At 37.6% G+C, this 27069-nt stretch overlaps 1 protein-coding gene across 5 annotated transcripts in view; it reads right to left on the bottom strand.

The window, feature by feature from the left end:
• The window catches only part of side-VII (sidestep VII transmembrane protein), a 1783907-nt gene that overhangs the window by 796179 nt on the left and 960659 nt on the right, over nucleotides 1-27069 (bottom strand). For all 5 annotated transcript variants that reach the window (XM_073992696.1, XM_073992713.1, XM_073992706.1 and 2 more), the window contains one exon: nucleotides 26184-26314. In XM_073992696.1, the coding sequence (XP_073848797.1) occupies nucleotides 26184-26314 (131 nt within the window). The remainder of the gene's footprint in view (nucleotides 1-26183; nucleotides 26315-27069) is intronic.

Here is a 27069-nt window from a genome sequence, read left to right as displayed (position 1 = left end):
TTGATAAACCTTCTTGAATTCTTTAGGACTGTGGTGACTCTTTTTCCAGAATCTATCCTTTATCCGTTCCCTCTTCTAAATTTTTTTTAAACTGAAAAGCATGCATAATGAATATTACTGGTAGTGGACAGAAATTTTTTTGATGAATTTTGGCAAGAACTCACCCCTGACGACGAGCTACAAGGCTGGTGGAAAGATGCGTGCCTAGCCATAAGATCATCAATACTAACATCTGAAACAGTTTTTGCTGAACTACACCGTTGTATACTACAGTTTTAGCGCCCGAGTGAATATAAAATAGTAAAATTTTCATAAAGATAGAAGTCTTGGTATTTTCCATACCGTAGTGTTTCACTTGGCTCCATTTTCTTTTCCTTCTTCTCTTTCCTTCTACCTGTTCTTCCGTTTCCGCTTAAAGAGCAACTTAACTGGTCGGAAATTCTTAAGTTTATAAGGCAGTGGTGCTGAAACTTATTACCACGAGTTATGATGTTCTGCCTCTATCTTTCTTTAGTGATTCTTTTCATTGATGGTTAAGGTTGAGGGAGTTCAGATTTAGACATAATTCTAATACTGACCTCAAAGCTATAACTGATTTGATACTTTCATAACTTTCTTTGAATTTACGAGTTAGAATTATAAAATATTATTGATGATATTTCATACTATCGTAAATAACTAACGTGATCCACAGTCCATTCTATGCAGCTACTTTTCTTCGCTTTCCTTTCCTTCTATCAATATTCCTATCACTTGGTTGTTTCTATTTACTATTTAGTTCTGAAATCCTTATACCACATCCGACTGCCTAAACAAATCAGACAGTTTTTGATATTATATTTTGAATATTGAACCATTTTAAACTAAATTCTATTTCTTTTTGGTTTCATTTGCTACGAAATTTTGGTTAGTTATTTTCTTTTTTTCATGTATTGTAATAATGCCTCTTGAAAGGAGCACTGAAGAAACTCCGCCTGATGTATCTGCATCAGTTGATAATTTGCCGATTTGTACGCTTTGTAATTCTACTATTCAGAACCCGTCCGTGTTGGCAGAGACCGGATGTAGGCATGTTTTCCACAAAATTTGCATTACCAGTTATGCAAGAACACATTCGAATTGTCCTGTGTGTGGATTATCAATTGTGAAGGGTGATAAATGTTCGAATCAGACAGCACAGAAGAAACCGTCTGCCATGACCACTAGGTCGTCATCGAAAGCAAAAAACTTCGATGCTAGTAGGAATGATGAAGCTTCTAGCCAGGAAATGGGTCAATCCACTAGCACCTTGATACACCCCCAGCTTTAACTGTAGAGAATGTCAAGGATATAGTTGCGTCCTTGATGGACAGACAACAGGCACAGTTGGTTGAGTTAATCTCCCGCCAAGTTTCGGCGATGGTTGACAGATCTGTTGAGGCCAGCCTTGCCCGATTAGATATTAACAAAAATCCTCAAACGAATAATACATCATCCCCAGTCAGCAATCGTCATTCAGGGATGCAAAATGTAAGCGACGTGGAACAGAGGGCACTGGAACAGTTGCTAGGACTGCCGCCCTCACGAAATAATCCTTTGAACAATGGCTTTGGTCGTAATGGCCACAATGCTAATTCTTCTGATGGCTCTGGTCTTAGTTTTCCGATTTCTAATCATGATTTGGCTTCTCGTCCTGACAAGGTTAGCCAAATAATTTTTAATTGGAGGCTTAAGTTTGATGGTAGCTCGTCTTGTTTGCCAGTTGATAAATTTATATATCGGGTTGAAGCCCTAACGAAGCAGACCCTTAAAGGTGACTTTAAGGTCCTTTGCCGCAGCGCCAGCGCTCTCTTTGAGGGCAAAGCTAGTGAGTGGTTTTGGAGGTTCCACCGTACAGTTTGGGATGTCCAATGGGGTGACCTCTGCAAAGCGCTTCGTCAGCAATATAGAGACACCAGGACCGATATAGATTATAAAGAATTGATACGTGATCGAAAACAACGGCAAAACTAATCCTTTGGTACATTTTATGATGCTATCATTGACCTTGTTGATAGACTGGATAACCCATTTGACGACAAGACATTGGTAGAAATCTTACGCCGTAATCTAATCCCTGAGGTACAACATGAGATTTTGAACATTAAGATAGAATCTGTTGACCAGCTAAGAGAAATATGTCGAAGGAGGGAGTTCTTCCTACAAGACATTAATAGGAGACATGGGTTTTCTGGTAATAGGCTGGGTAACTTTCCTAGACGGGCCGCAGAACTTGATTTTACTGGTACCAATGAGCCCGAATTGCCGGAATATAGTGAGGTTTCGGAAGTGTCCACCACCTGTTGGAACTGTGGGGGATCGGGACACAGGTATCAGGCATGCTTGGCGGAGCGTTCTGTTTTTTGTTATGTGTGTGGTACGCCAAATATTTACAAACCAAACTGCAAGAAATGTAGCACCCATACAAAAAACTACTCAAACCCTGCACTGAAGGGTGCAGTCAAACCAAAAACATCCCAGCAGTCGTCCCAAACGATGTAAGAATTCTTACTCGGGACCACTACTCTAATGATACAGACGATATCAACCGACAACAACATAGTTTTTCATCTGATTGTCCAAATAAATACCCTGATGAGTCACCCCATATTATACGAAAGAATGGTACTTTTTGTGACAAGTCCCCTTCCTTTATTAAAGGACCTCATCCGAACATACCATTCCACATTAGGTTGTCAAATTACCAGAAAGTCAAAGCAAGAATATTCAACGAGGAACCGAAATTAAGCCGTTCAAGCAAAAGAATTAGGACATTTTGGAGGAAGGTTAAGGACTTGAAGAGAAATTTTACAATCTCAGTCCTTGAAAGTCCTAATGATGTACGTCCCTATGCTGAAGTCCAATTATTAAATAAGAAAATGATAGGCCTACTAGATACAGGGGCCTCTGTATCATGTCTTGGGGCTCAGGCTGCCGTTGACTTTCTCGATTCGGAGTTTTCGTACAAAAATCTGAACACAACTGTGCGAACAGCAGATGGCAAGCCTCATAATATTGCTGATGTTTACACCACAGACATAACTTTCAGAAATAAAACCCAAGCTATATCGATTTATATCATTCCGAATTTATCGCAAAACCTGATATTAGGAGTTGATTTTTGGAAAATGTTCCAATTAATCCCCCCCTCCCTTCTGAATGGTGTCGCTAGCTTAGTGCTAACCATCAACAATAGCAATCCTTTGGATCAGAAGGAGCTAACATTAGATCAAAAGTACCAACTTCCATGTGCTATTAATGGGTTTCCCTCTTTCGCGAAGGAGGGCTTGGGAAAAACTAGCCTTATATGCCATAGCATTAATACAGGTAATGCTTTACCTATAAAGCAGAGGCATTTCCCAGTCTCTCCGGCGATTGAGAAACTCATTTATGAGGAACTTGATAGAATGTTAGCAATGGGAGTGATTGAAGAGTCCACGAGCCCCTGGTCTTCGCCTATTGTTCTGCATAGGAAGCCAGGCAAGAACCGTTTATGCCTAGATAGCAGAAAGCTAAACGCGGTTACCGAAGGAGATGCTTACCCGCTTCCTCATATCGAGGGTATCCTGAGTCGTTTGCCCAAGGCGGAATATATATCCAGTTTGGATCTAAAAGACGCTTTTTGGCAGATACCGCTGGATGATTCGTCGAAAGGTAAGACTGCCTTCACGGTTCCTGGGAGGCCTCTGTACCATTTCAAAGTCATGCCATTCGGCCTATGCAATGCGCCGCAAACAATGTGCAGGCTGATGGACAGAGTGGTACCTGCATCTCTCAGGACTGAAGTGTTGGTTTACCTGGACGATTTGCTAGTGGTATCTCCAACTTTCGACAGACACATCGAAGTCCTTAAGGAAGTGGGTAGGTGTCTCCGACGAGCGGGGCTGACAATAAATGTTGCAAAAAAGTAAGTTTTGCATGTCCGAAGTACGCTATCTAGGTCATGTGGTTGGAAATGGCACAATTCGAACCGATCCGGACAAAATCGCTGCCATTACTGAATTTCCGGTGCCAAGATCTGTGAAACAGGTTAGGAGATTCTTAGGCATGTCAGGTTGGTACCGAAAGTTCATCAGGAACTATGCTGCAATTTCGAGCCCCTTAACTGACCTGCTAAAGGGTAATCGTAAGTTTGTTTGGACCAATGAGGCCCAGAGATCCGGTTTAAAATCGAACACAGAAAAGGCTCGCAGAACATAGTTCCTGATGCGCTTTCGCGTATCAACACTGAGGACCTGTCTGAGATACACTACTTATGTGAGGTTGATAGTGGTCGTGGAGATTACATAGACTTGAATTCTGAACATTTCTCTTCGGAAGATTATAAGAACTTACTAAAAAAGTTGAGGGTAATATAAATTCTACCCCTGACCTTAAAATTATAGATGGGTATTTATACAGAAGATCAGATCATGCTGTTGGTGACCCTGTGACAGACGACTTGGCTTGGAAACTGTGGATTCCAAAGGGCATGATTTCTGAGGTGATTCAGAAACATCATGATGACCCATTGTCTTCACATTGTGGAATCAACAAAACTTTGGAGAGGATATTTAATTTTTGAAGTCTTTGTGATTGTATGTGATTCAGCTATTTGATTGATGAGGGTAACGAAGGTTACAAAAGGGGGAAGTTAGTGGCACGTTGGAGGCATTTTGTTCTAACCCTTCCAAAGTGTGCAGTCAAAACCGATGGAAATTGTTTTCGTGAACTTTAACTATAATTTTATTTTACACAACAAATTGTGTTCTTTGACAGACAGATTCAAAGTGAAAAAAAAAAAATAAAATTTGTTCATACACATCGATTTTCTGCAATTTAATTGGTGTGTGATAACTAAGCCAAATTCGAATAACCGACATATATACATTGGTGGATATTTCGGTTCACCCCTCGTCGTTGTTTAATGTTTTGTTAATCCTTGGAAGCAGTAATTTGTCTTCTGGCCATACCAACCTTAAAAATTCACTTGGTAAGCTTTCATTTGTCGTCAATGGTTCTCTCAGTATATATGAGAACTAATTTGTTTCGTTATCATCTTTCCTTGTTCATAGGATTCCCTCTTCCCCAATTTGATGTCCATTTACTTGCCCCTGACACCCATAAGCTACTTCAGGCATAGGATTTGACGTTCAGGTAGCGGCGATCAGTGCTTACGGGAGTTCTCAACTGTGCTGTTGATTGGTGAACGTTGAAACCGGATGGAATTGTGATTTTGTAATTTACTTTCAAAGAGTGCAAAATTTTAATATTTTAGTGGTTAAAAGAAGTTACAGGAAAAACAGAATTAGTATTCCTTGAAATTTAAAAAAAAATCATCCGAACAAGATAAATAATTAATATTAATTGATTTAATTTACATGATACTGCCAAATAGTTTTGTTGTTATCTCTCAAACAGTGACAAAGTAAGATCGAAACGAACGATAGTGAAACAAACTGAAAGTGAGAGTGAATATAATTGTTGCGTAGGAAAAAAAAAGAAGTGAGAAATAAGAAAAAATCAGCTAAAAAACATATCAGATAATAAACATATAATTCAAGAAACAAATTCCATCACTTAATTCGAGAACAAGTGGAATAATTTGTTGGAATCTGTTGGTGTAACTGTCACCCGCAACCCCCTGAAAGGCCTTTCAACGAGGGAGCTCCACCAAAATCCAAGTAAGTGGTACACAGAAGGTCGTTCTATTTTAGAGAGGGGGTAGAGAGAACCCGTTATATGTCTCTCCCAAAAGTCTGTGCATTTAAATTTATCAATAATAAACGGAAAAGTTGTTAAATTGCTAAAAGTTGTTAATTTTTATTAAATCATTGAATTAAGGAAATTTAAAGGACCTCCTTCTGTGTATTGACGATTTATTTCTTGAATTTCCTGTGTAAATATGGCCACTGAATGAATGTGTACAGTAACAAAATGTTCACATATGTGATAACAGAGGGAACGATGTTAACAGTCTGCTCGCTCCGCTAGCATACCGTATGCATTGTGTTTGAGAAGCACTGCTTCATTTACCAAATTAAATAATCTAATTATTTGTAATTTTTCTTGTGAATACTACATTTTTTTTGAATATCTAATTAGAGGCACATTCACACCGGCGTCCATATTTATGAACAGTATTTATGTTTGATATGTTTATACCTAAAATTCGGTAAAGTTAAATCCCTTTAAAAATGATCAGAGAAAAATATTAATTGCAACGAGTGTGTGTGTATGTGATCCGATGTTACATGGTTCATTGACCCAACAGCTGTTTTGTGAAATAATGAAATGAAAAACAGAAACAGAAGTACATTAGATAACATTATTTAAAATACCTTTCCCTTTTTATTTATAATTCTACACTGAAATTTGTTTCACGTTCGATCATCGATACATCTTTGCCTTTATATAATTGAGGTTTACCTGTAAAAAAATAATTACTTGAATTTATATAAGATTGGTTTCATCTCTTTATATCACGGCACCATAGGTAGTGCCAAGTTGAAAATTTATTAATGTTTTTATTATGTTTTTTCCTCATACCCAATGTGTATATTAACTACGACTCTGTTAGCGAAAATACTTTCGTAATTTTCTTTTGAGCATTTAGATGCATTTGAAAATATTATTTTCTCGATTGATATAAGGATAGTTTGTATATAATTTTGGTTAGCATTTAATTATTGTCAATATGATTTGAATTTTGTCAGTTAGACATTAAGTTTTTTATACCTGAGAATATTTTGTAATTAAATGGCTATTTTGTCCATTATGGAGTAATTTAACACTGATGTCTGATTTTTAAGAAGTCGGAAGCGTAAGTAGGGATAACATATGAGTGGGTATACCATGGATGTTTGCAGATATTTCTCTCTTGGACAAATTCGGTATACAGGTAGGGTGGGCAAAGCATGCAAATACCATCTTAGCATGTCCCAACCAAATTTTTGGGAATTTGATAAACCTTCTTGAATTCTTTAGGACTGTGGTGACTCTTTTTCCAGAATCTATCCTTTATCCGTTCCCTCTTCTACATTTTTTTTAAACTGAAAAGCATGCATAATGAATATTACTGGTAGTGGACAGAAATTTTTTTGATGAATTTTGGCAAGAACTCACCCCTCACGACGAGCTACAAGGCTGGTGGAAAGATGCGTGCCTAGCCATAAGATCATCAATACTAACATCTGAAACAGTTTTTGCTGAACTACACCGTTGTATACTACAGTTTTAGCGCCCGAGTGAATATAAAATAGTAAAATTTTTATAAAGATAGAAGTCTTGGTATTTTCCATACCGTAGTGTTTCACTTGGCTCCATTTTCTTTTCCTTCTTCTCTTTCCTTCTACCTGTTCTTCCGTTTCCGCTTAAAGAGCAACTTAACTGGTCGGAAATTCTTAAGTTTATAAGGCAGTGGTGCTGAAACTTATTACCACGAGTTATGATGTTCTGCCTCTATCTTTCTTTAGTGATTCTTTTCATTGATGGTTAAGGTTGAGGGAGTTCAGATTTAGACATAATTCTAATACTGACCTCAAAGCTATAACTGATTTGATACTTTCATAACTTTCTTTGAATTTACGAGTTAGAATTATAAAATATTATTGATGATATTTCATACTATCGTAAATAACTAACGTGATCCACAGTCCATTCTATGCAGCTACTTTTCTTCGCTTTCCTTTCCTTCTATCAATATTCCTATCACTTGGTTGTTTCTATTTACTATTTAGTTCTGAAATCCTTATACCACATCCGACTGCCTAAACAAATCAGACAGTTTTTGATATTATTTTTTGAATATTGAACCATTTTAAACTAAATTCTATTTCTTTTTGGTTTCATTTGCTACGAAATTTTGGTTAGTTATTTTCTTTTTTTCATGTATTGTAATAATGCCTCTTGAAAGGAGCACTGAAGAAACTCCGCCTGATGTATCTGCATCAGTTGATAATTTGCCGATTTGTACGCTTTGTAATTTTACTATTCAGAACCCGTCCGTGTTGGCAGAGACCGGATGTAGGCATGTTTTCACAAAATTTGCATTACCAGTTATGCAAGAACACATTCGAATTGTCCTGTGTGTGGATTATCAATTGTGAAGGGTGATAAATGTTCGAATCAGACAGCACAGAAGAAACCGTCTGCCATGACCACTAGGTCGTCATCGAAAGCAAAAAACTTCGATGCTAGTAGGAATGATGAAGCTTCTGGCCAGGAAATGGGTCAATCCACTAGCACCTTGAGAATGTCAAGGATATAGTTGCGTCCTTGATGGACAGACAACAGGCACAGTTGGTTGAGTTAATCTCCCGCCAAGTTTCGGCGATGGTTGACAGATCTGTTGAGGCCAGCCTTGCCCGATTAGATATTAACAAAAATCCTCAAACGAATAATACATCATCCCCAGTCAGCAATCGTCATTCAGGGATGCAAAATGTAAGCGACGTGGAACAGAGGGCACTGGAACAGTCCTTTGAACAATGGCTTTGGTCGTAATGGCCACAATGCTAATTCTTCTGATGGCTCTGGTCTTAGTTTTCCGATTTCTAATCATGATTTGGCTTCTCGTCCTGACAAGGTTAGCCAAATAATTTTTAATTGGAGGCTTAAGTTTGATGGTAGCTCGTCTTGTTTGCTAGTTGATAAAGCAGCGCCAGCGCTCTCTTTGAGGGCAAAGCTAGTGAGTGGTTTTGGAGGTTCCACCGTACAGTTTGGGATGTCCAATGGGGTGACCTCTGCAAAGCGCTTCGTCAGCAATATAGAGACACCAGGACCGATATAGACTATAAAGAATTGATACGTGATCGAAAACAACGGCAAAACTAATCCTTTGGTACATTTTATGATGCTATCATTGACCTTGTTGATAGACTGGATAACCCATTTGACGACAAGACATTGGTAGAAATCTTACGCCGTAATCTAATCCCTGAGGTACAACATGAGATTTTGAACATTAAGATAGAATCTGTTGACCAGCTAAGAGAAATATGTCGAAGGAGGGAGTTCTTCCTACAAGACATTAATAGGAGACATGGGTTTTCTGGTAATAGGCTGGGTAACTTTCCTAGACGGGCCGCAGAACTTGATTTTACTGGTACCAATGAGCCCGAATTGCCGGAATATAGTGAGGTTTCGGAAGTGTCCACAACCTGTTGGAACTGTGGGGGATCGGGACACAGGTATCAGGCATGCTTGGCGGAGCGTTCTGTTTTTTGTTATGTGTGTGGTACGCCAAATATTTACAAACCAAACTGCAAGAAATGTAGCACCCATACAAAAAACTACCCAAACCCTGCACTGAAGGGTGCAGTCAAACCAAAAACATCCCAGCAGTCGTCCCAAACGATGTAAGAATTCTTACTCGGGACCACTACTCTAATGATACAGACGATATCAACCGACAACAACATAGTTTTTCATCTGATTGTCCAAATAAATACCCTGATGAGTCACCCCATATTATACGAAAGAATGGTACTTTTTGTGACAAGTCCCCTTCCTTTATTAAAGGACCTCATCCGAACATACCATTCCACATTAGGTTGTCAAATTACCATAAAGTCAAAGCAAGAATATTCAACGAGGAACCGAAATTAAGCCGTTCAAGCAAAAGAATTAGGACATTTTGGAGGAAGGTTAAGGACTTGAAGAGAAATCTCAATCTCAGTCCTTGAAAGTCCTAATGATGTACGTCCCTATGCTGAAGTCCAATTATTAAATAAGAAAATGATAGGCCTACTAGATACAGGGGCCTCTGTATCATGTCTTGGGGCTCAGGCTGCCGTTGACTTTCTCGATTCGGAGTTTTCGTACAAAAATCTGAACACAACTGTGCGAACAGCAGATGGCAAGCCTCATAATATTGCTGGTGTTTACACCACAGACATAACTTTCAGAAATAAAACCCAAGCTATATCGATTTATATCATTCCGAATTTATCGCAAAACCTGATATTAGGAGTTGATTTTTGGAAAATGTTCCAATTAATCCCCCCCTCCCTTCTGAATGGTGTCGCTAGCTTAGTGCTAACCATCAACAATAGCAATCCTTTGGATCAGAAGGAGCTAACATTAGATCAAAAGTACCAACTTCCATGTGCTATTAATGGGTTTCCCTCTTTCGCGAAGGAGGGCCTGGGAAAAACTAGCCTTATATGCCATAGCATTAATACAGGTAATGCTTTACCTATAAAGCAGAGGCATTTCCCAGTCTCTCCGGCGATTGAGAAACTCATTTATGAGGAACTTGATAGAATGTTAGCAATGGGAGTGATTGAAGAGTCCACGAGCCCCTGGTCTTCGCCTATTGTTCTGCATAGGAAGCCAGGCAAGAACCGTTTATGCCTAGATAGCAGAAAGCTAAACGCGGTTACCGAAGGAGATGCTTACCCGCTTCCTCATATCGAGGGTATCCTGAGTCGTTTGCCCAAGGCGGAATATATATCCAGCTTGGATCTAAAAGACGCTTTTTGGCAGATACCGCTGGATGATTCGTCGAAAGGTAAGACTGCCTTCACGGTTCCTGGGAGGCCTCTGTACCATTTCAAAGTCATGCCATTCGGCCTATGCAATGCGCCGCAAACAATGTGCAGGCTGATGGACAGAGTGGTACCTGCATCTCTCAGGACTGAAGTGTTGGTTTACCTGGACGATTTGCTAGTGGTATCTCCAACTTTCGACAGACACATCGAAGTCCTTAAGGAAGTGGGTAGGTGTCTCCGACGAGCGGGGCTGACAATAAATGTTGCAAAAAAGTAAGTTTTGCATGTCCGAAGTACGCTATCTAGGTCATGTGGTTGGAAATGGCACAATTCGAACCGATCCGGACAAAATCGCTGCCATTACTGAATTTCCGGTGCCAAGATCTGTGAAACAGGTTAGGAGATTCTTAGGCATGTCAGGTTGGTACCGAAAGTTCATCAGGAACTATGCTGCAATTTCGAGCCCCTTAACTGACCTGCTAAAGGGTAATCGTAAGTTTGTTTGGACCAATGAGGCCCAGAGATCCGGTTTAAAATCGAACACAGAAAAGGCTCGCAGAACATAGTTCCTGATGCGCTTTCGCGTATCAACACTGAGGACCTGTCTGAGATACACTACTTATGTGAGGTTGATAGTGGTCGTGGAGTTTACATAGACTTGAATTCTGAACATTTCTCTTCGGAAGATTATAAGAACTTACTAAAAAAGTTGAGGGTAATATAAATTCTACCCCTGACCTTAAAATTATAGATGGGTATTTATACAGAAGATCAGATCATGCTGTTGGTGACCCTGTGACAGACGACTTGGCTTGGAAACTGTGGATTCCAAAGGGCATGATTTCTGAGGTGATTCAGAAACATCATGATGACCCATTGTCTTCACATTGTGGAATCAACAAAACTTTGGAGAGGATATTTAATTTTTGAAGTCTTTGTGATTGTATGTGATTCAGCTATTTGATTGATGAGGGTAACGAAGGTTACAAAAGGGGGAAGTTAGTGGCACGTTGGAGGCATTTTGTTCTAACCCTTCCAAAGTGTGCAGTCAAAACCGATGGAAATTGTTTTCGTGAACTTTAACTATAATTTTATTTTACACAACAAATTGTGTTCTTTGACAGACAGATTCAAAGTGAAAAAAAAAATAAAATTTGTTCATACACATCGATTTTCTGCAATTTAATTGGTGTGTGATAACTAAGCCAAATTCGAATAACCGACATATATACATTGGTGGATATTTCGGTTCACCCCTCGTCGTTGTTTAATGTTTTGTTAATCCTTGGAAGCAGTAATTTGTCTTCTGGCCATACCAACCTTAAAAATTCACTTGGTAAGCTTTCATTTGTCGTCAATGGTTCTCTCAGTATATATGAGAACTAATTTGTTTCGTTATCATCTTTCCTTGTTCATAGGATTCCCTCTTCCCCAATTTGATGTCCATTTACTTGCCCCTGACACCCATAAGCTACTTCAGGCATAGGATTTGACGTTCAGGTAGCGGCGATCAGTGCTTACGGGAGTTCTCAACTGTGCTGTTGATTGGTGAACGTTGAAACCGGATGGAATTGTGATTTTGTAATTTACTTTCAAAGAGTGCAAAATTTTAATATTTTAGTGGTTAAAAGAAGTTACAGGAAAAACAGAATTAGTATTCCTTGAAATTTAAAAAAAAAATCATCCGAACAAGATAAATAATTAATATTAATTGATTTAATTTACATGATACTGCCAAATAGTTTTGTTGTTATCTCTCAAACAGTGACAAAGTAAGATCGAAACGAACGATAGTGAAACAAACTGAAAGTGAGAGTGAATATAATTGTTGCGTAGGAAAAAAAAAGAAGTGAGAAATAAGAAAAAATCAGCTAAAAAACATACCAGATAATAAACATTTAATTCAAGAAACAAATTCCATCACTTAATTCGAGAACAAGTGGAATAATTTGTTGGAATCTGTTGGTGTAACTGTCACCCGCAACCCCCTGAAAGGCCTTTCAACGAGGGAGCTCCACCAAAATCCAAGTAAGTGGTACACAGAAGGTCGTTCTATTTTAGAGAGGGGGTAGAGAGAACCCGTTATATGTCTCTCCCAAAAGTCTGTGCATTTAAATTTATCAATAATAAACGGAAAAGTTGTTAAATTGCTAAAAGTTGTTGATTTTTATTAAATCATTGAATTAAGGAAATTTAAAGGACCTCCTTCTGTGTATTGACGATTTATTTCTTGAATATCCTGTGTAAATATGGCCACTGAATGAATGTGTACAGTAACAAAATGTTCACATATGTGATAACAGAGGGAACGATGTTAACAGTCTGCTCGCTCCGCTAGCATACCGTATGCATTGTGTTTGAGAAGCACTGCTTCATTTACCAAATTAAATAATCTAATTATTTGTAATTTTTCTTGTTAATACTACATTTTTTTTGAATATCTAATTAGAGGCACATTCACACCGGCGTCCATATTTATGAACAGTATTTATGTTTGATATTTGATAAAAATGATCAGAGAAAAATATTAATTGCAACGAGTGTGTGTGTATGTGATCCGATGTTACATGGTTCATTGACCCAACAGCTGTTTTGTGAAATAATGAAATGAAAAACAGAAACAGAAGTAAATTAGATAACATTATTTAAAATACCTTTCCCTTTTTATTTATAATTCTACACTGAAATTTGTTTCACGTTCGATCATCGATACATCTTTGCCTTTATATAATTGAGGTTTACCTGTAAAAAAATAATTACTTGAATTTATATAAGATTGGTTTCATCTCTTTATATCACGGCACCATAGGTAGTGCCAAGTTGAAAATTTATTAATGTTTTTATTATGTTTTTTCCTCATACCCAATGTGTATATTAACTACGACTCTGTTAGCGAAAATACTTTCGTAATTTTCTTTTGAGCATTTAGATGCATTTGAAAATATTATTTTCTCGATTGATATAAGGATAGAATATTTTGTAATTAAATGGCTATTTTGTCCATTATGGAGTAATTTAACACTGATGCCTGATTTTTAAGAAGTCGGAAGCGTAAGTAGGGATAACATATGAGTGGGTATACCATGGATGTTTGCAGATATTTCTCTCTTGGACAAATTCGGTATACAGGTAGGGTGGGCAAAGCATGCAAATACCATCTTAGCATGTCCCAACCAAATTTTTGGGAATTTGATAAACCTTCTTGAATTCTTTAGGACTGTGGTGATTCTTTTTCCAGAATCTATCCTTTATCCGTTCCCTCTTCTAAATTTTTTTTAAACTGAAAAGCATGCATAATGAATATTACTGGTAGTGGACAGAAATTTTTTTGATGAATTTTGGCAAGAACTCACCCCTCACGACGAGCTACAAGGCTGGTGGAAAGATGCGTGCCTAGCCATAAGATCATCAATACTAACATCTGAAACAGTTTTTGCTGAACTACACCGTTGTATACTACAGTTTTAGCGCCCGAGTGAATATAAAATAGTAAAATTTTCATAAAGATAGAAGTCTTGGTATTTTCCATACCGTAGTGTTTCACTTGGCTCCATTTTCTTTTCCTTCTTCTCTTTCCTTCTACCTGTTCTTCCGATTCCGCTTAAAGAGCAACTTAACTGGTCGGAAATTCTTAAGTTTATAAGGCAGTGGTGCTGAAACTTATTACCACGAGTTATGATGTTCTGCCTCTATCTTTCTTTAGTGATTCTTTTCATTGATGGTTAAGGTTGAGGGAGTTCAGATTTAGACATAATTCTAATACTGACCTCAAAGCTATAACTGATTTGATACTTTCATAACTTTCTTTGAATTTACGAGTTAGAATTATAAAATATTATTGATGATATTTCATACTATCGTAAATAACTAACGTGATCCACAGTCCATTCTATGCAGCTACTTTTCTTCGCTTTCCTTTCCTTCTATCAATATTCCTATCACTTGGTTGTTTCTATTTACTATTTAGTTCTGAAATCCTTATACCACATCCGACTGCCTAAACAAATCAGACAGTTTTTGATATTATTTTTTGAATATTGAACCATTTTAAACTAAATTCTATTTCTTTTTGGTTTCATTTGCTACGAAATTTTGGTTAGTTATTTTCTTTTTTTCATGTATTGTAATAATGCCTCTTGAAAGGAGCACTGAAGAAACTCCGCCTGATGTATCTGCATCAGTTGATAATTTGCCGATTTGTACGCTTTGTAATTCTACTATTCAGAACCCGTCCGTGTTGGCAGAGACCGGATGTAGGCATGTTTTCACAAAATTTGCATTACCAGTTATGCAAGAACACATTCGAATTGTCCTGTGTGTGGATTATCAATTGTGAAGGGTGATAAATGTTCGAATCAGACAGCACAGAAGAAACCGTCTGCCATGACCACTAGGTCGTCATCGAAAGCAAAAAACTTCGATGCTAGTAGGAATGATGAAGCTTCTGGCCAGGAAATGGGTCAATCCACTAGCACCTTGAGAATGTCAAGGATATAGTTGCGTCCTTGATGGACAGACAACAGGCACAGTTGGTTGAGTTAATCTCCCGCCAAGTTTCGGCGATGGTTGACAGATCTGTTGAGGCCAGCCTTGCCCGATTAGATATTAACAAAAATCCTCAAACGAATAATACATCATCCCCAGTCAGCAATCGTCATTCAGGGATGCAAAATGTAAGCGACGTGGAACAGAGGGCACTGGAACAGTCCTTTGAACAATGGCTTTGGTCGTAATGGCCACAATGCTAATTCTTCTGATGGCTCTGGTCTTAGTTTTCCGATTTCTAATCATGATTTGGCTTCTCGTCCTGACAAGGAAGCCAAATAATTTTTAATTGGAGGCTTAAGTTTGATGGTAGCTCGTCTTGTTTGCCAGTTGATAAATTTATATATCGGGTTGAAGCCCTAACGAAGCAGACCCTTAAAGGTGACTTTAAGGTCCTTTGCCGCAGCGCCAGCGCTCTCTTTGAGGGCAAAGCTAGTGAGTGGTTTTGGAGGTTCCACCGTACAGTTTGGGATGTCCAATGGGGTGACCTCTGCAAAGCGCTTCGTCAGCAATATAGAGACACCAGGACCGATATAGATTATAAAGAATTGATACGTGATCGAAAACAACGGCAAAACTAATCCTTTGGTACATTTTATGATGCTATCATTGACCTTGTTGATAGACTGGATAACCCATTTGACGACAAGACATTGGTAGAAATCTTACGCCGTAATCTAATCCCTGAGGTACAACATGAGATTTTGAACATTAAGATAGAATCTGTTGACCAGCTAAGAGAAATATGTCGAAGGAGGGAGTTCTTCCTACAAGACATTAATAGGAGACATGGGTTTTCTGGTAATAGGCTGGGTAACTTTCCTAGACGGGCCGCAGAACTTGATTTTACTGGTACCAATGAGCCCGAATTGCCGGAATATAGTGAGGTTTCGGAAGTGTCCACAACCTGTTGGAACTGTGGGGGATCGGGACACAGGTATCAGGCATGCTTGGCGGAGCGTTCTGTTTTTTGTTATGTGTGTGGTACGCCAAATATTTACAAACAAAACTGCAAGAAATGTAGCACCCATACAAAAAACTACCCAAACCCTGCACTGAAGGGTGCAGTCAAACCAAAAACATCCCAGCAGTCGTCCCAAACGATGTAAGAATTCTTACTCGGGACCACTACTCTAATGATACAGACGATATCAACCGACAACAACATAGTTTTTCATCTGATTGTCCAAATAAATACCCTGATGAGTCACCCCATATTATACGAAAGAATGGTACTTTTTGTGACAAGTCCCCTTCCTTTATTAAAGGACCTCATCCGAACATACCATTCCACATTAGGTTGTCAAATTACCATAAAGTCAAAGCAAGAATATTCAACGAGGAACCGAAATTAAGCCGTTCAAGCAAAAGAATTAGGACATTTTGGAGGAAGGTTAAGGACTTGAAGAGAAATTTTACAATCTCAGTCCTTGAAAGTCCTAATGATGTACGTCCCTATGCTGAAGTCCAATTATTAAATAAGAAAATGATAGGCCTACTATATACAGGGGCCTCTGTATCATGTCTTGGGGCTCAGGCTGCCGTTGACTTTCTCGAATCGGAGTTTTCGTACAAAAATCTGAACACAACTGTGCGAACAGCAGATGGCAAGCCTCATAATATTGCTGGTGTTTACACCACAGACATAACTTTCAGAAATAAAACCCAAGCTATATCGATTTATATCATTCCGAATTTATCGCAAAACCTGATATTAGGAGTTGATTTTTGGAAAATGTTCCAATTAATCCCCCCCTCCCTTCTGAATGGTGTCGCTAGCTTAGTGCTAACCATCAACAATAGCAATCCTTTGGATCAGAAGGAGCTAACATTAGATCAAAAGTACCAACTTCCATGTGCTATTAATGGGTTTCCCTCTTTGGCGAAGGAGGGCCTGGGAAAAACTAGCCTTATATGCCATAGCATTAATACAGGTAATGCTTTACCTATAAAGCAGAGGCATTTCCCAGTCTCTCCGGCGATTGAGAAACTCATTTATGAGGAACTTGATAGAATGTTAGCAATGGGAGTGATTGAAGAGTCCACGAGCCCCTGGTCTTCGCCTATTGTTCTGCATAGGAAGCCAGGCAAGAACCGTTTATGCCTAGATAGCAGAAAGCTAAACGCGGTTACCGAAGGAGATGCTTACCCGCTTCCTCATATCGAGGGTATCCTGAGTCGTTTGCCCAAGGCGGAATATATATCCAGTTTGGATCTAAAAGACGCTTTTTGGCAGATACCGCTGGATGATTCGTCGAAAGGTAAGACTGCCTTCACGGTTCCTGGGAGGCCTCTGTACCATTTCAAAGTCATGCCATTCGGCCTATGCAATGCGCCGCAAACAATGTGCAGGCTGATGGACAGAGTGGTACCTCAATCTCTCAGGACTGAAGTGTTGGTTTACCTGGACGATTTGCTAGTGGTATCTCCAACTTTCGACAGACACATCGAAGTCCTTAAGGAAGTGGGTAGGTGTCTCCGACGAGCGGGGCTGACAATAAATGTTGCAAAAAAGTAAGTTTTGCATGTCCGAAGTACGCTATCTAGGTCATGTGGTTGGAAATGGCACAATTCGAACCGATCCGGACAAAATCGCTGCCATTACTGAATTTCCGGTGCCAAGATCTGTGAAACAGGTTAGGAGATTCTTAGGCATGTCAGGTTGGTACCGAAAGTTCATCAGGAACTATGCTGCAATTTCGAGCCCCTTAACTGACCTGCTAAAGGGTAATCGTAAGTTTGTTTGGACCAATGAGGCCCAGAGATCCGGTTTAAAATCGAACACAGAAAAGGCTCGCAGAACATAGTTCCTGATGCGCTTTCGCGTATCAACACTGAGGACCTGTCTGAGATACACTACTTATGTGAGGTTGATAGTGGTCGTGGAGTTTACATAGACTTGAATTCTAAACATTTCTCTTCGGAAGATTATAAGAACTTACTAAAAAAGTTGAGGGTAATATAAATTCTACCCCTGACCTTAAAATTATAGATTGGTATTTATACAGAAGATCAGATCATGCTGTTGGTGACCCTGTGACAGACGACTTGGCTTGGAAACTGTGGATTCCAAAGGGCATGATTTCTGAGGTGATTCAGAAACATCATGATGACCCATTGTCTTCACATTGTGGAATCAACAAAACTTTGGAGAGGATTCGCCGTTATTACTACTGGCCCAACTTGGTGTGGGATATAAAAAATTATATCAATGCTTGTGAGGTCTGCAAAAGTACCAAATATCCTAACATGGTCATGAGACCCCCACTCGGCGATAACGGTACTACGCAAAGGTTTTTCCAAAGGTTGTACGTTGACTTTATCGGGCCGTATCCCAGATCGAGATCGGGCAACATAGGCATATTCGTAACCTTAGACCATTTTTCCAAATATTCCTTCATTCGTCCAGTGAAGAAATTTACTGCTGACGCCATTGTTAAATATCTCGAGGAAGATTTATTCCATACGTTTGGAGTTCCAGAGTCTGTCATTTCAGATAATGGGACGCAATTCAGGGCAAAAAAGTTTAATGAACTTTTGGATGCATACAAAATCAAACATGTATATACGGCAGTTTATTCACCACAGGCCAATGCATCCGAAAGGGTGAATAGGTCTGTAATTTCAGCCATTAAAGCTTATGTTCGTTCGGACTAAAAAGATTGGGACGAAAAGCTGAGTTCTATTGCTTGCGCACTGCGATCAACAGTTCATGCAGCAATTGGAACAACTCCTTATTTTATGGCGTTCGGTCAACAAATGATCACCAATGGATCCACATACCAACTATTACGAAAACTTAACGTATTGGAAGATAGATCTATGACCTTCAATAGAGAAGACACCTTTGATGTTGTCCGGTCCAGAGCTGCTGAAATAATGAGGAAACAACAGGAACGCAACGAACGGCAGTACAACTTAAGATCTCGTGATGTCACATATGATGTTGGCCAAGAAGTTTTTAGGAAGAATTTCAGTCAAAGTAACATGGAAAAGGGATACAATGCAAAACTGGCTCCCACTTTCATAAAATGTAGAGTCCGCCGCAGGCTTGGGAATTGTTATTATGAACTTGAAGATCTTCAAGGAAAACTAGTTTGCACGTACCATGCAAAAAACCTAAGGAAGTAGGTAGCATCTACATGCGGGATCATGCTTTATGTTCCGTTGGACCATTAAGTCTGATTTTTGGTCAGTAAAAAAATCTGCGATTGGATTTTTTTTTCCAGCCGCTAGGATACCTTGACTACTAAATTCCTTTCGCTGATCCTTGATATTATCTTTTTAGAAATAGGGCGTATGTACAGAAGTTGCTATAATTTTCCCCTATTTGTCCAAGTGGTGAAAATTCGCCTAATTTTTCTAGGTATGTGTTCGTTAGTTTATTGCAGGCAAATACACATATACCTTAAAATTTATAGTTGTTTTGGGGAATAATGGCGTTAAAAGGAGACATATTTAATTTTTGAAGTCTTAGTGATTGTATGTGATTCAGCTATTTGATTGATGAGGGTAACGAAGGTTACAAAAGGGGGAAGTTAGTGGCACGTTGGAGGCATTTTGTTCTAACCTTTCCAAAGTGTGCAGTCAAAACCGATGGAAATTGTTTTCGGGAACATTAACTATAATTTTATTTTACACAACAAATTGTGTTCTTTGACAGACAGATTCAAAGTGAAAAAAATAAAATTTGTTCATACACATCGGTTTTCTGCAATTTAATTGGTGTGTGATAACTAAGCCAAATTCGAATAACCGACATATATACATTGGTGGATATTTCGGTTCACCCCTCGTCGTTGTTTAATGTTTTGTTAATCCTTGGAAGCAGTAATTTGTCTTCTGGCCATACCAACCTTAAAAATTCACTTGGTAAGCTTTCATTTGTCGTCAATGGTTCTCTCAGTATATATGAGAACTAATTTGTTTCGTTATCATCTTTCCTTGTTCATAGGATTCCCTCTTCCCCCATTTGATGTCCATTTACTTGCCCCTGACACCCATAAGCTACTTCAGGCATAGGATTTGACGTTCAGGTAGCGGCGATCAGTGCTTACGGGAGTTCTCAATTGTGCTGTTGATTGGTGAACGTTGAAACCGGATGGAATTGTGATTTTGTAATTTACTTTCAAAGAGTGCAAAATTTTAATATTTTAGTGGTTAAAAGAAGTTACAGGAAAAACAGAATTAGTATTCCTTGAAATTAAAAAAAAAAATCATCCGAACAAGATAAATAATTAATATCAATTGATTTAATTTACATGATACTGCCAAATAGTTTTGTTGTTATCTCTTAAACAGTGGCAAAGTAAGATCGAAACGAACGATAGTGAAACAAACTGAAAGTGAGAGTGAATATAATTGTTGCTTTGTTGAAAAAAAAACCATTGCGTATTAAAACCAATATAGGAAAAAAAAAGAAATGAGAAATAAGAAAAAAATCAGCTAAAAAAACATATCAGATAATAAACATTTAATGCAAGAAACAAATTCCATCACTTAATTCGAGAACAAGTGGAATAATTTGTTGGAATCTGTTGGTGTAACTGTCACTCGCAACCCCCTGAAAGGCCTTTCAACAAGGGAGCTCCACCAAAATCCAAGTAAGTGGTCAACTGTTATAGTTAATAAACAATACACAGAAGGTCGGTCTATTTTAGAGAGGGGGTAGAGAGAACCCGTTATATGTCTCTCCCAAAAGTCTGTGCATTTAAATTTATCAATAATAAACGGAAAAATTGTTAAATTGCTAAAAGTTGTTGATTTTTATTAAATCATTGAATTAAGGAAATTTAAAGGACCTCCTTCTGTGTATTGACGATTTATTTCTTGAATTTCCTGTGTAAATATGGCCACTGAATGAATGTGTACAGTAACAAAATGTTCACATATGTGATAACAGAGGGAACGATGTTAACAGTCTGCTCGCTCCGCTAGCATACCGTATGTATTGTGTTTGAGAAGCACTGCTTCATTTACCAAATTAAATAATCTAATTATTTGTAATTTTTCTTGTTAATACTAGATTTATTTGAATATCTAATTAGTTTGATATGTTTATACCTAAAATTCGGTAAAGTTGAATCCCTTTAAAAATGATCAAAGAATAATATTAATTGCAACGAGTGTGTGTGTATGTGATCCGATGTTACATGGTTCATTGACCCAACAGCTGTTTTGTGAAATAATGAAATGAAAAACAGAAACAGAAGTAAAATAGATAACATTATTTAAAATACCTTTCCCTTTTTATTTATAATTCTACACTGAAATTTGTTTCACGTTCGATCATCGATACATCTTTGCCTTTATATAATTGAGGTTTACCTGTAAAAAAATAATCACTTGAATTTATATAAGATTGGTTTCATCTCTTTATATCACGGCACCATAGGTAGTGCCAAGTTGAAAGTTTATTAATGTTTTTATTATGTTTTTTCCTCATACCCAATGTGTATATTAACTACGACTCTGTTAGCGAAAATACTTTCGTAATTTTCTTTTGAGCATTTAGATGCATTTGAAAATATTATTTTCTCGATTGATATAAGGATAGTTTGTATATAATTTTGGTTAGCATTTAATTATTGTCAATATGATTTGAATTTTGTCAGTTAGACATTAAGTTTTTTTATACCTGAGAATATTTTGTAATTAAATGGCTATTTTGTCCATTATGGAGTAATTTAACACTGATGTCTGATTTTTAAGGAGTCGGAAGCGTAAGTAGGGATAACATATGAGTGGGTATACCATGGATGCTTTGATTAAGCAGTTGGACCAGTTGAGTGGAATATGCTGTGGCTATCTGTTGTGATTGCAGCTTACCGATGTCCAACTTCCGTGTTGTGTCTGTTCGCACTTTGGTTCCTAGTGGTCCGAGTCTATGTTTGCACCTCGGAACGATCGTACATCCACCACGCTCAATGCATGTCTTCCATCTATCACAACGTGATAAATTTGATTTTTTGTTCTTTGATCTGGCGATAGCCAGGTGCCCTTATGAATATCGAGATGCTTAAATCTGGTACTGCTAACTACCATGTTGCTTGCAGCTGCAAAGTCTCTTACTATACAGCCTCTTACCATTGTCAGATGTTTCACTGTGGAGACTGAATTTCCCGACTGTTGGGCCAAAGATATTCTCCTTTCCAATTTTGGCATTAAAATCGCATAGTATAATTTTAATGTCATGGACAGGGCAACGCTCATAAGTTTCTTCTAAGCGCTCGTAAAATATATCTTTGGTCTGTTCGTCCTTGTCTTCAGTGGGAGTATGAGCGCAAATAAAGCTGATGTTGAAGAATTTTGCTTTTGATCGAATTGCAGCGAGTCTTTTATTCACTGGGGTTAAGCTGGAGACCAGATGTTTTAACCGCCGACCAACTACAAATCCGCAACCAAACTCATGCTTTGTGTAATGGCAGCTATAATACAGTGCGTCACCTTTAGGTGTTGTTGTGACGCGTTTCCCGTTGCATCGTATTTCCTGTATGGCAGTAATGTCGGCCTTGTACTTTTCAAGTGCATCTGCAAATGCGTAAGCATTCCAGGTGCTGATTCGCAGATCATGGTTCTTAACGTTTGCGGGGTTCGTCAACTTTAGAGGGGTTTGTTTTTCTTTTCTTTCGTTTTTTCATAGTAGGCTGTTTTTTCTAGGGGAGGGTTACTAACCCGACGCCCAAACCCAAGTTTTTAACGTTCTTATGTGTGAACGCGCGGCACATGTTAGCTCACTACCTTTAACGGGTGTTAAAGGCAGTTCCCCAGGTGACACCACGGGGAGGACAGTGTCCACTTGAGATGAAAGAGGGACCAAGATAAATCCTGGGCTTTGCCATGTTAAGGTCGGTCACCTTCGTCACCCTTTTCTTTGTAATTACATCCCACATTTTTGTTTAATTTACAATCCAACTTTTATATAATAAATATTTTAGGGCCAAAGTAGATAATTTGGGACTTATTTGCGTTTTGCGTTTTCCACCAACGTAATTTTGGGGTACAATATTTTTGGGGGCCAATTTCCCAATTTGGGTTGATTATGCAATGGGGCCATTTAGTAAAATTTAAAACTAAAAAGTAAGAAAGGGCTATAGGCGGGCGATGTAGACTATTTAAATAGGATATTAAATTACTATAATTATTATAATTTTAAAAGTGTATGAGAGATGTAATTTTAAATCGTTTAGTTTCGCTCCAATCTCAGACAATAACCATAAGACGGCCTCCTTTGTAAAGAAGCTTCTAAGGAAATCTAATTCTCGCATCCAGTATCGAATGAGTTGTTGTTCGAAGACAAATTACGAACGTTTGAAATTTATGGATACCCTTAAGCGGGGTACACACGATCAGTTTTGACAGAAAGCTTTGCTCAAATAATCGGTTATTCGATAGTGTGGCCGTTAATTTTTACCAGTCATCAGGTAACCACAAAATATTTTCTGATTGCTGGACAGTTTGACAGTTATCGATATTTGCGAAAAATCGACAGTCAAAACTGATCGTGCGTACCCCGCTTAACACGATCGTAACTATTTAAACAAGTTATCGATATATACGGTTATCGGACGGTGAAAACATATGGCAAACACAAAAAAATACAAACAAAGAAGTGTTGTGCTGCAAGTTTCTCGTAAAAAGAAATTATAACATAAAAATTTTATAAAATAATAGAAAATTTTGAAAGGTAAAAAGTAATGGTGACCCAAAATAAATTCCAGGATGTGAAAATATAAAAATCGCATACTGGCATTGGAAAATTGATTTTAATTTATGTATGTTTATTGGAAAGTGTCATAAGTAGCTTTGTTTCAGAACTAAAAATTTGTAAAATTTTTACCACTTTTACACATTTTACCCGAAAACCCGTTCCCGCACACAAAAAATTTTTAAAACGTTTACTACTCTTTAGACAAAAATGGTGTTCAATGACGCTCTCTTTAAAAACTTTTTACACGACAAATTTGAGCGTGTAAAAAATAGTAACATGGTTGCCCCCTTATGATTGGCTGGTAGGCCGACATTTACATTTGTTCGTGTTTTTTTGACGTACTTTTTTAATAAAGTTGTATGTGTACCACATTTTTCACAGTTTGCTCTTTTACTTCTTTTACCATTAAAAAGAACTGGAACACACATAGTATGTTATTTGGTTTAGTTTTATAACAAAATCTAGCACTAAAGTTCATTTTATGCCAACAGAATTATCATTACGACGGCAAGTGTGTCGCGAGCAAAAACTCGCAAGATTCCACTCGAAACTGTATTCGATAACGGATATGTAATCCAAATACTGAAAATATTGATCGAAATAACTCGGTCACGTATGCGAGAATTAGGCCACTGAATTTATGTTATTTAAAAAAAGACAACAGCATCACCGTACAGCAGAAGTTCTATGAAAATGCAAATCTACGAAAAACCTTTTTTAGATTTTTTGTAGAAATTTGCCATCGTAATCTCTATAAAGATAAGCGTCGGTTCTATCGGATGTGGTGGTTCCCAATTCGACAATTTTCTTGTGATAGTTCTCAGTTATATAACGATATGCAATGTTTATGTATATTATACATACATTAAAATAACTGGCATTGCTTTCCCTTCAAAATAAGATAAACTCTTCCTTCTGTTCCTTGCTTACAATACTTACAATTTTTCTAATTTAACATTTGTATCCTCTGGCAACACATAATTGCAATCTCGGTTCGAAAATTTGACAAAAAGCTCTCGTCTCGCTTTTTTTTGCGAGTCAGTTTTCTATCTTCCGGGAACACAAAATTCCAGTTAACAACCAATTCGGTACAAAAATAAGACTTAAATCTTAAAAAAATCTTAAATGAGGCTACCCTTATTTGGGGCTGGAGGAGAATAAATACCAACGGAGAATAAATACCAAATGTAAGTCGTTTCTGTTGAACAATGTGGCTTATATGTGGGGGTACCTTTCTGTGAGACTATATGAAGACGTGGGCCTCTACCGACAAATCTTAGGTGGAAAGTTTTTTACTCCCAAGGAAGATTAAATATCAAATTTCAGCCATTTCGGTGGATATTGGAGCCAAAACAATAAAAATACCGAAAATCAGGAGGTGCCGTTCTATGGGGGATATATTAAGACGTGCACTTAAACCGACAAACTTCAGGTGGAAAGTTTTGAACCCCTAACGAAGACTAAATACCAAGTTTCAGCCATTTCGGGGGGAGGTACCGTTCTATGGAGGATATATGAAAACATGGATCGATATAGCCCATTTTCAATACCAAACATCCTAGGGGTAATATGAAGTTCTGTTCCGAACTATAAAGCTCTATCTTTAAAATTAAGAGCTGTATCTTGATTTCAACGGACGGACATGGTTATATCGTCTTAGAATTTTGTGATAATCAGGAATATGTATAGTTTATCCCGCTTGATCGTTTTAACGCAGAAATAATTCTTTCTAACTAAAAATATGTGTGCCTAAATATCCATTGATAAATAAGTAATTTCAGAATAGAATATACATCCAACACTGAGTCTCATTTTTAGATTGCTATATTGGGTCAGGAGTTAAGTTATTACCGAGATCATATAAAAATTTATCGTTTCGATAAAAGTTATGGCCTCTAGAAAATAGCTGTCCAAAAATTTATTTTTTCTAATTTGTGTTCTTTAGGCCATATGTCCGAGATATGTGTAGCTAAATCAAACCTTTTGGTATCTTTATCTCTTCTTCAAAATAAAGCCAATTTCGTCTTAAAATCCCGTCCATGACAAAAAGTAATTCCTCACATAGTACAAATTTTCGGATATCCATACATCAATAGTAGGAAGTTTTGACCCCTAAAAGATTTTTCAGTCTTAACAACAGTTTTAGTGAACGGCAAAATTTTGAACCGATGTTACTATAATTTTTATATGGATACCAGACGGACAGACAGACAGGGCTAAATCGACTTAGCTCCATTATTTCGGTATCTTACAAACTTTTGGGCAAGAACTAACTTGTTATACCCGCCTAGTGGTGTAGCGTATAAGTATCCCACAAATTGGGGTCCATTTTCATTTTCGCTTGGGGTGTTATTTCATGGGGAATTATTGATGTGCGCCAGAATGTATTGTGAAACTTTAAAACCCAATTTAATAATTAAATTTATTTTTATACTTACATTGTGTCTCCATTCAATACGATACACGGAAGGCTCTGCTTTTACCAGACAATCAAAATATACGTCAGATCCTTCTCTTATTGTACTCGGATTTAGAGATGTTCCCAACTGAACGTAGGATTCTGGGGCATCTGAAATAAAGAAAATCGAATGCACTATGTATTTGTTTGTATAACAAGTAAAAAAAGGATATAGTCGGACGAAAAGGATATATCATTATAACTCTTGGGAATAAACTTTGTGGGCATTAAAATTCTTTTTAGGGAATAAAATTAATCTTTTAAATGTCCTGCTTATTTGGAAAAATTTCTAAAACTGTTATTAGGAATCTTAAATAATTGTTTTGGAGCACAAGGAATCAGTATCGTTACTCTTATCCTAATATATCTCACAGATGTATCACATTTCCATTGTTCACAAAAAATTGTTTTAAAAGAGGAAAAGATGGCTTCATTTGATGTTATGTCTCTGTTTCTAAGTATATCGGTGGATCTAGGAATAAAAATGATAGAAGAAATATGCGACGACATATAAGAATACACCAATAGGTCTAAGTTTATGCAGAATTTTATGCAACTCCAATTTTTATCCGACTAATATCAAATTTTGGGACTGGGCATATTTTTGAATTCTGATGCAAGTCGAAACAAATCACACATGCAAAAACTCGCAAAATGCATAAATTATGCACACAAAAAATATTTCATTAATATGTTATTTTTCATTCATTAATTGTTTGAAATATATTTGATAAATTCCAAATTGTTTAGGCTAAATTTCGCAGTTTTTTTGAAAATATTTGTACGCCGAAAATCTTCGTTCGACGTGACAAGAAGTCACTGGAGCAAATTTGAATTTCATTATATTTTATTTATTTATTTCTTAC

This window comes from Musca autumnalis, unplaced genomic scaffold (genome assembly GCF_047663935.1).
Source record: "Musca autumnalis isolate F117 unplaced genomic scaffold, ASM4766393v1 scaffold_1, whole genome shotgun sequence".
Classification (NCBI taxonomy): Eukaryota; Metazoa; Arthropoda; class Insecta; order Diptera; family Muscidae; genus Musca; species Musca autumnalis.
This window is presented reverse-complemented; position numbering and strand designations above follow the sequence as displayed.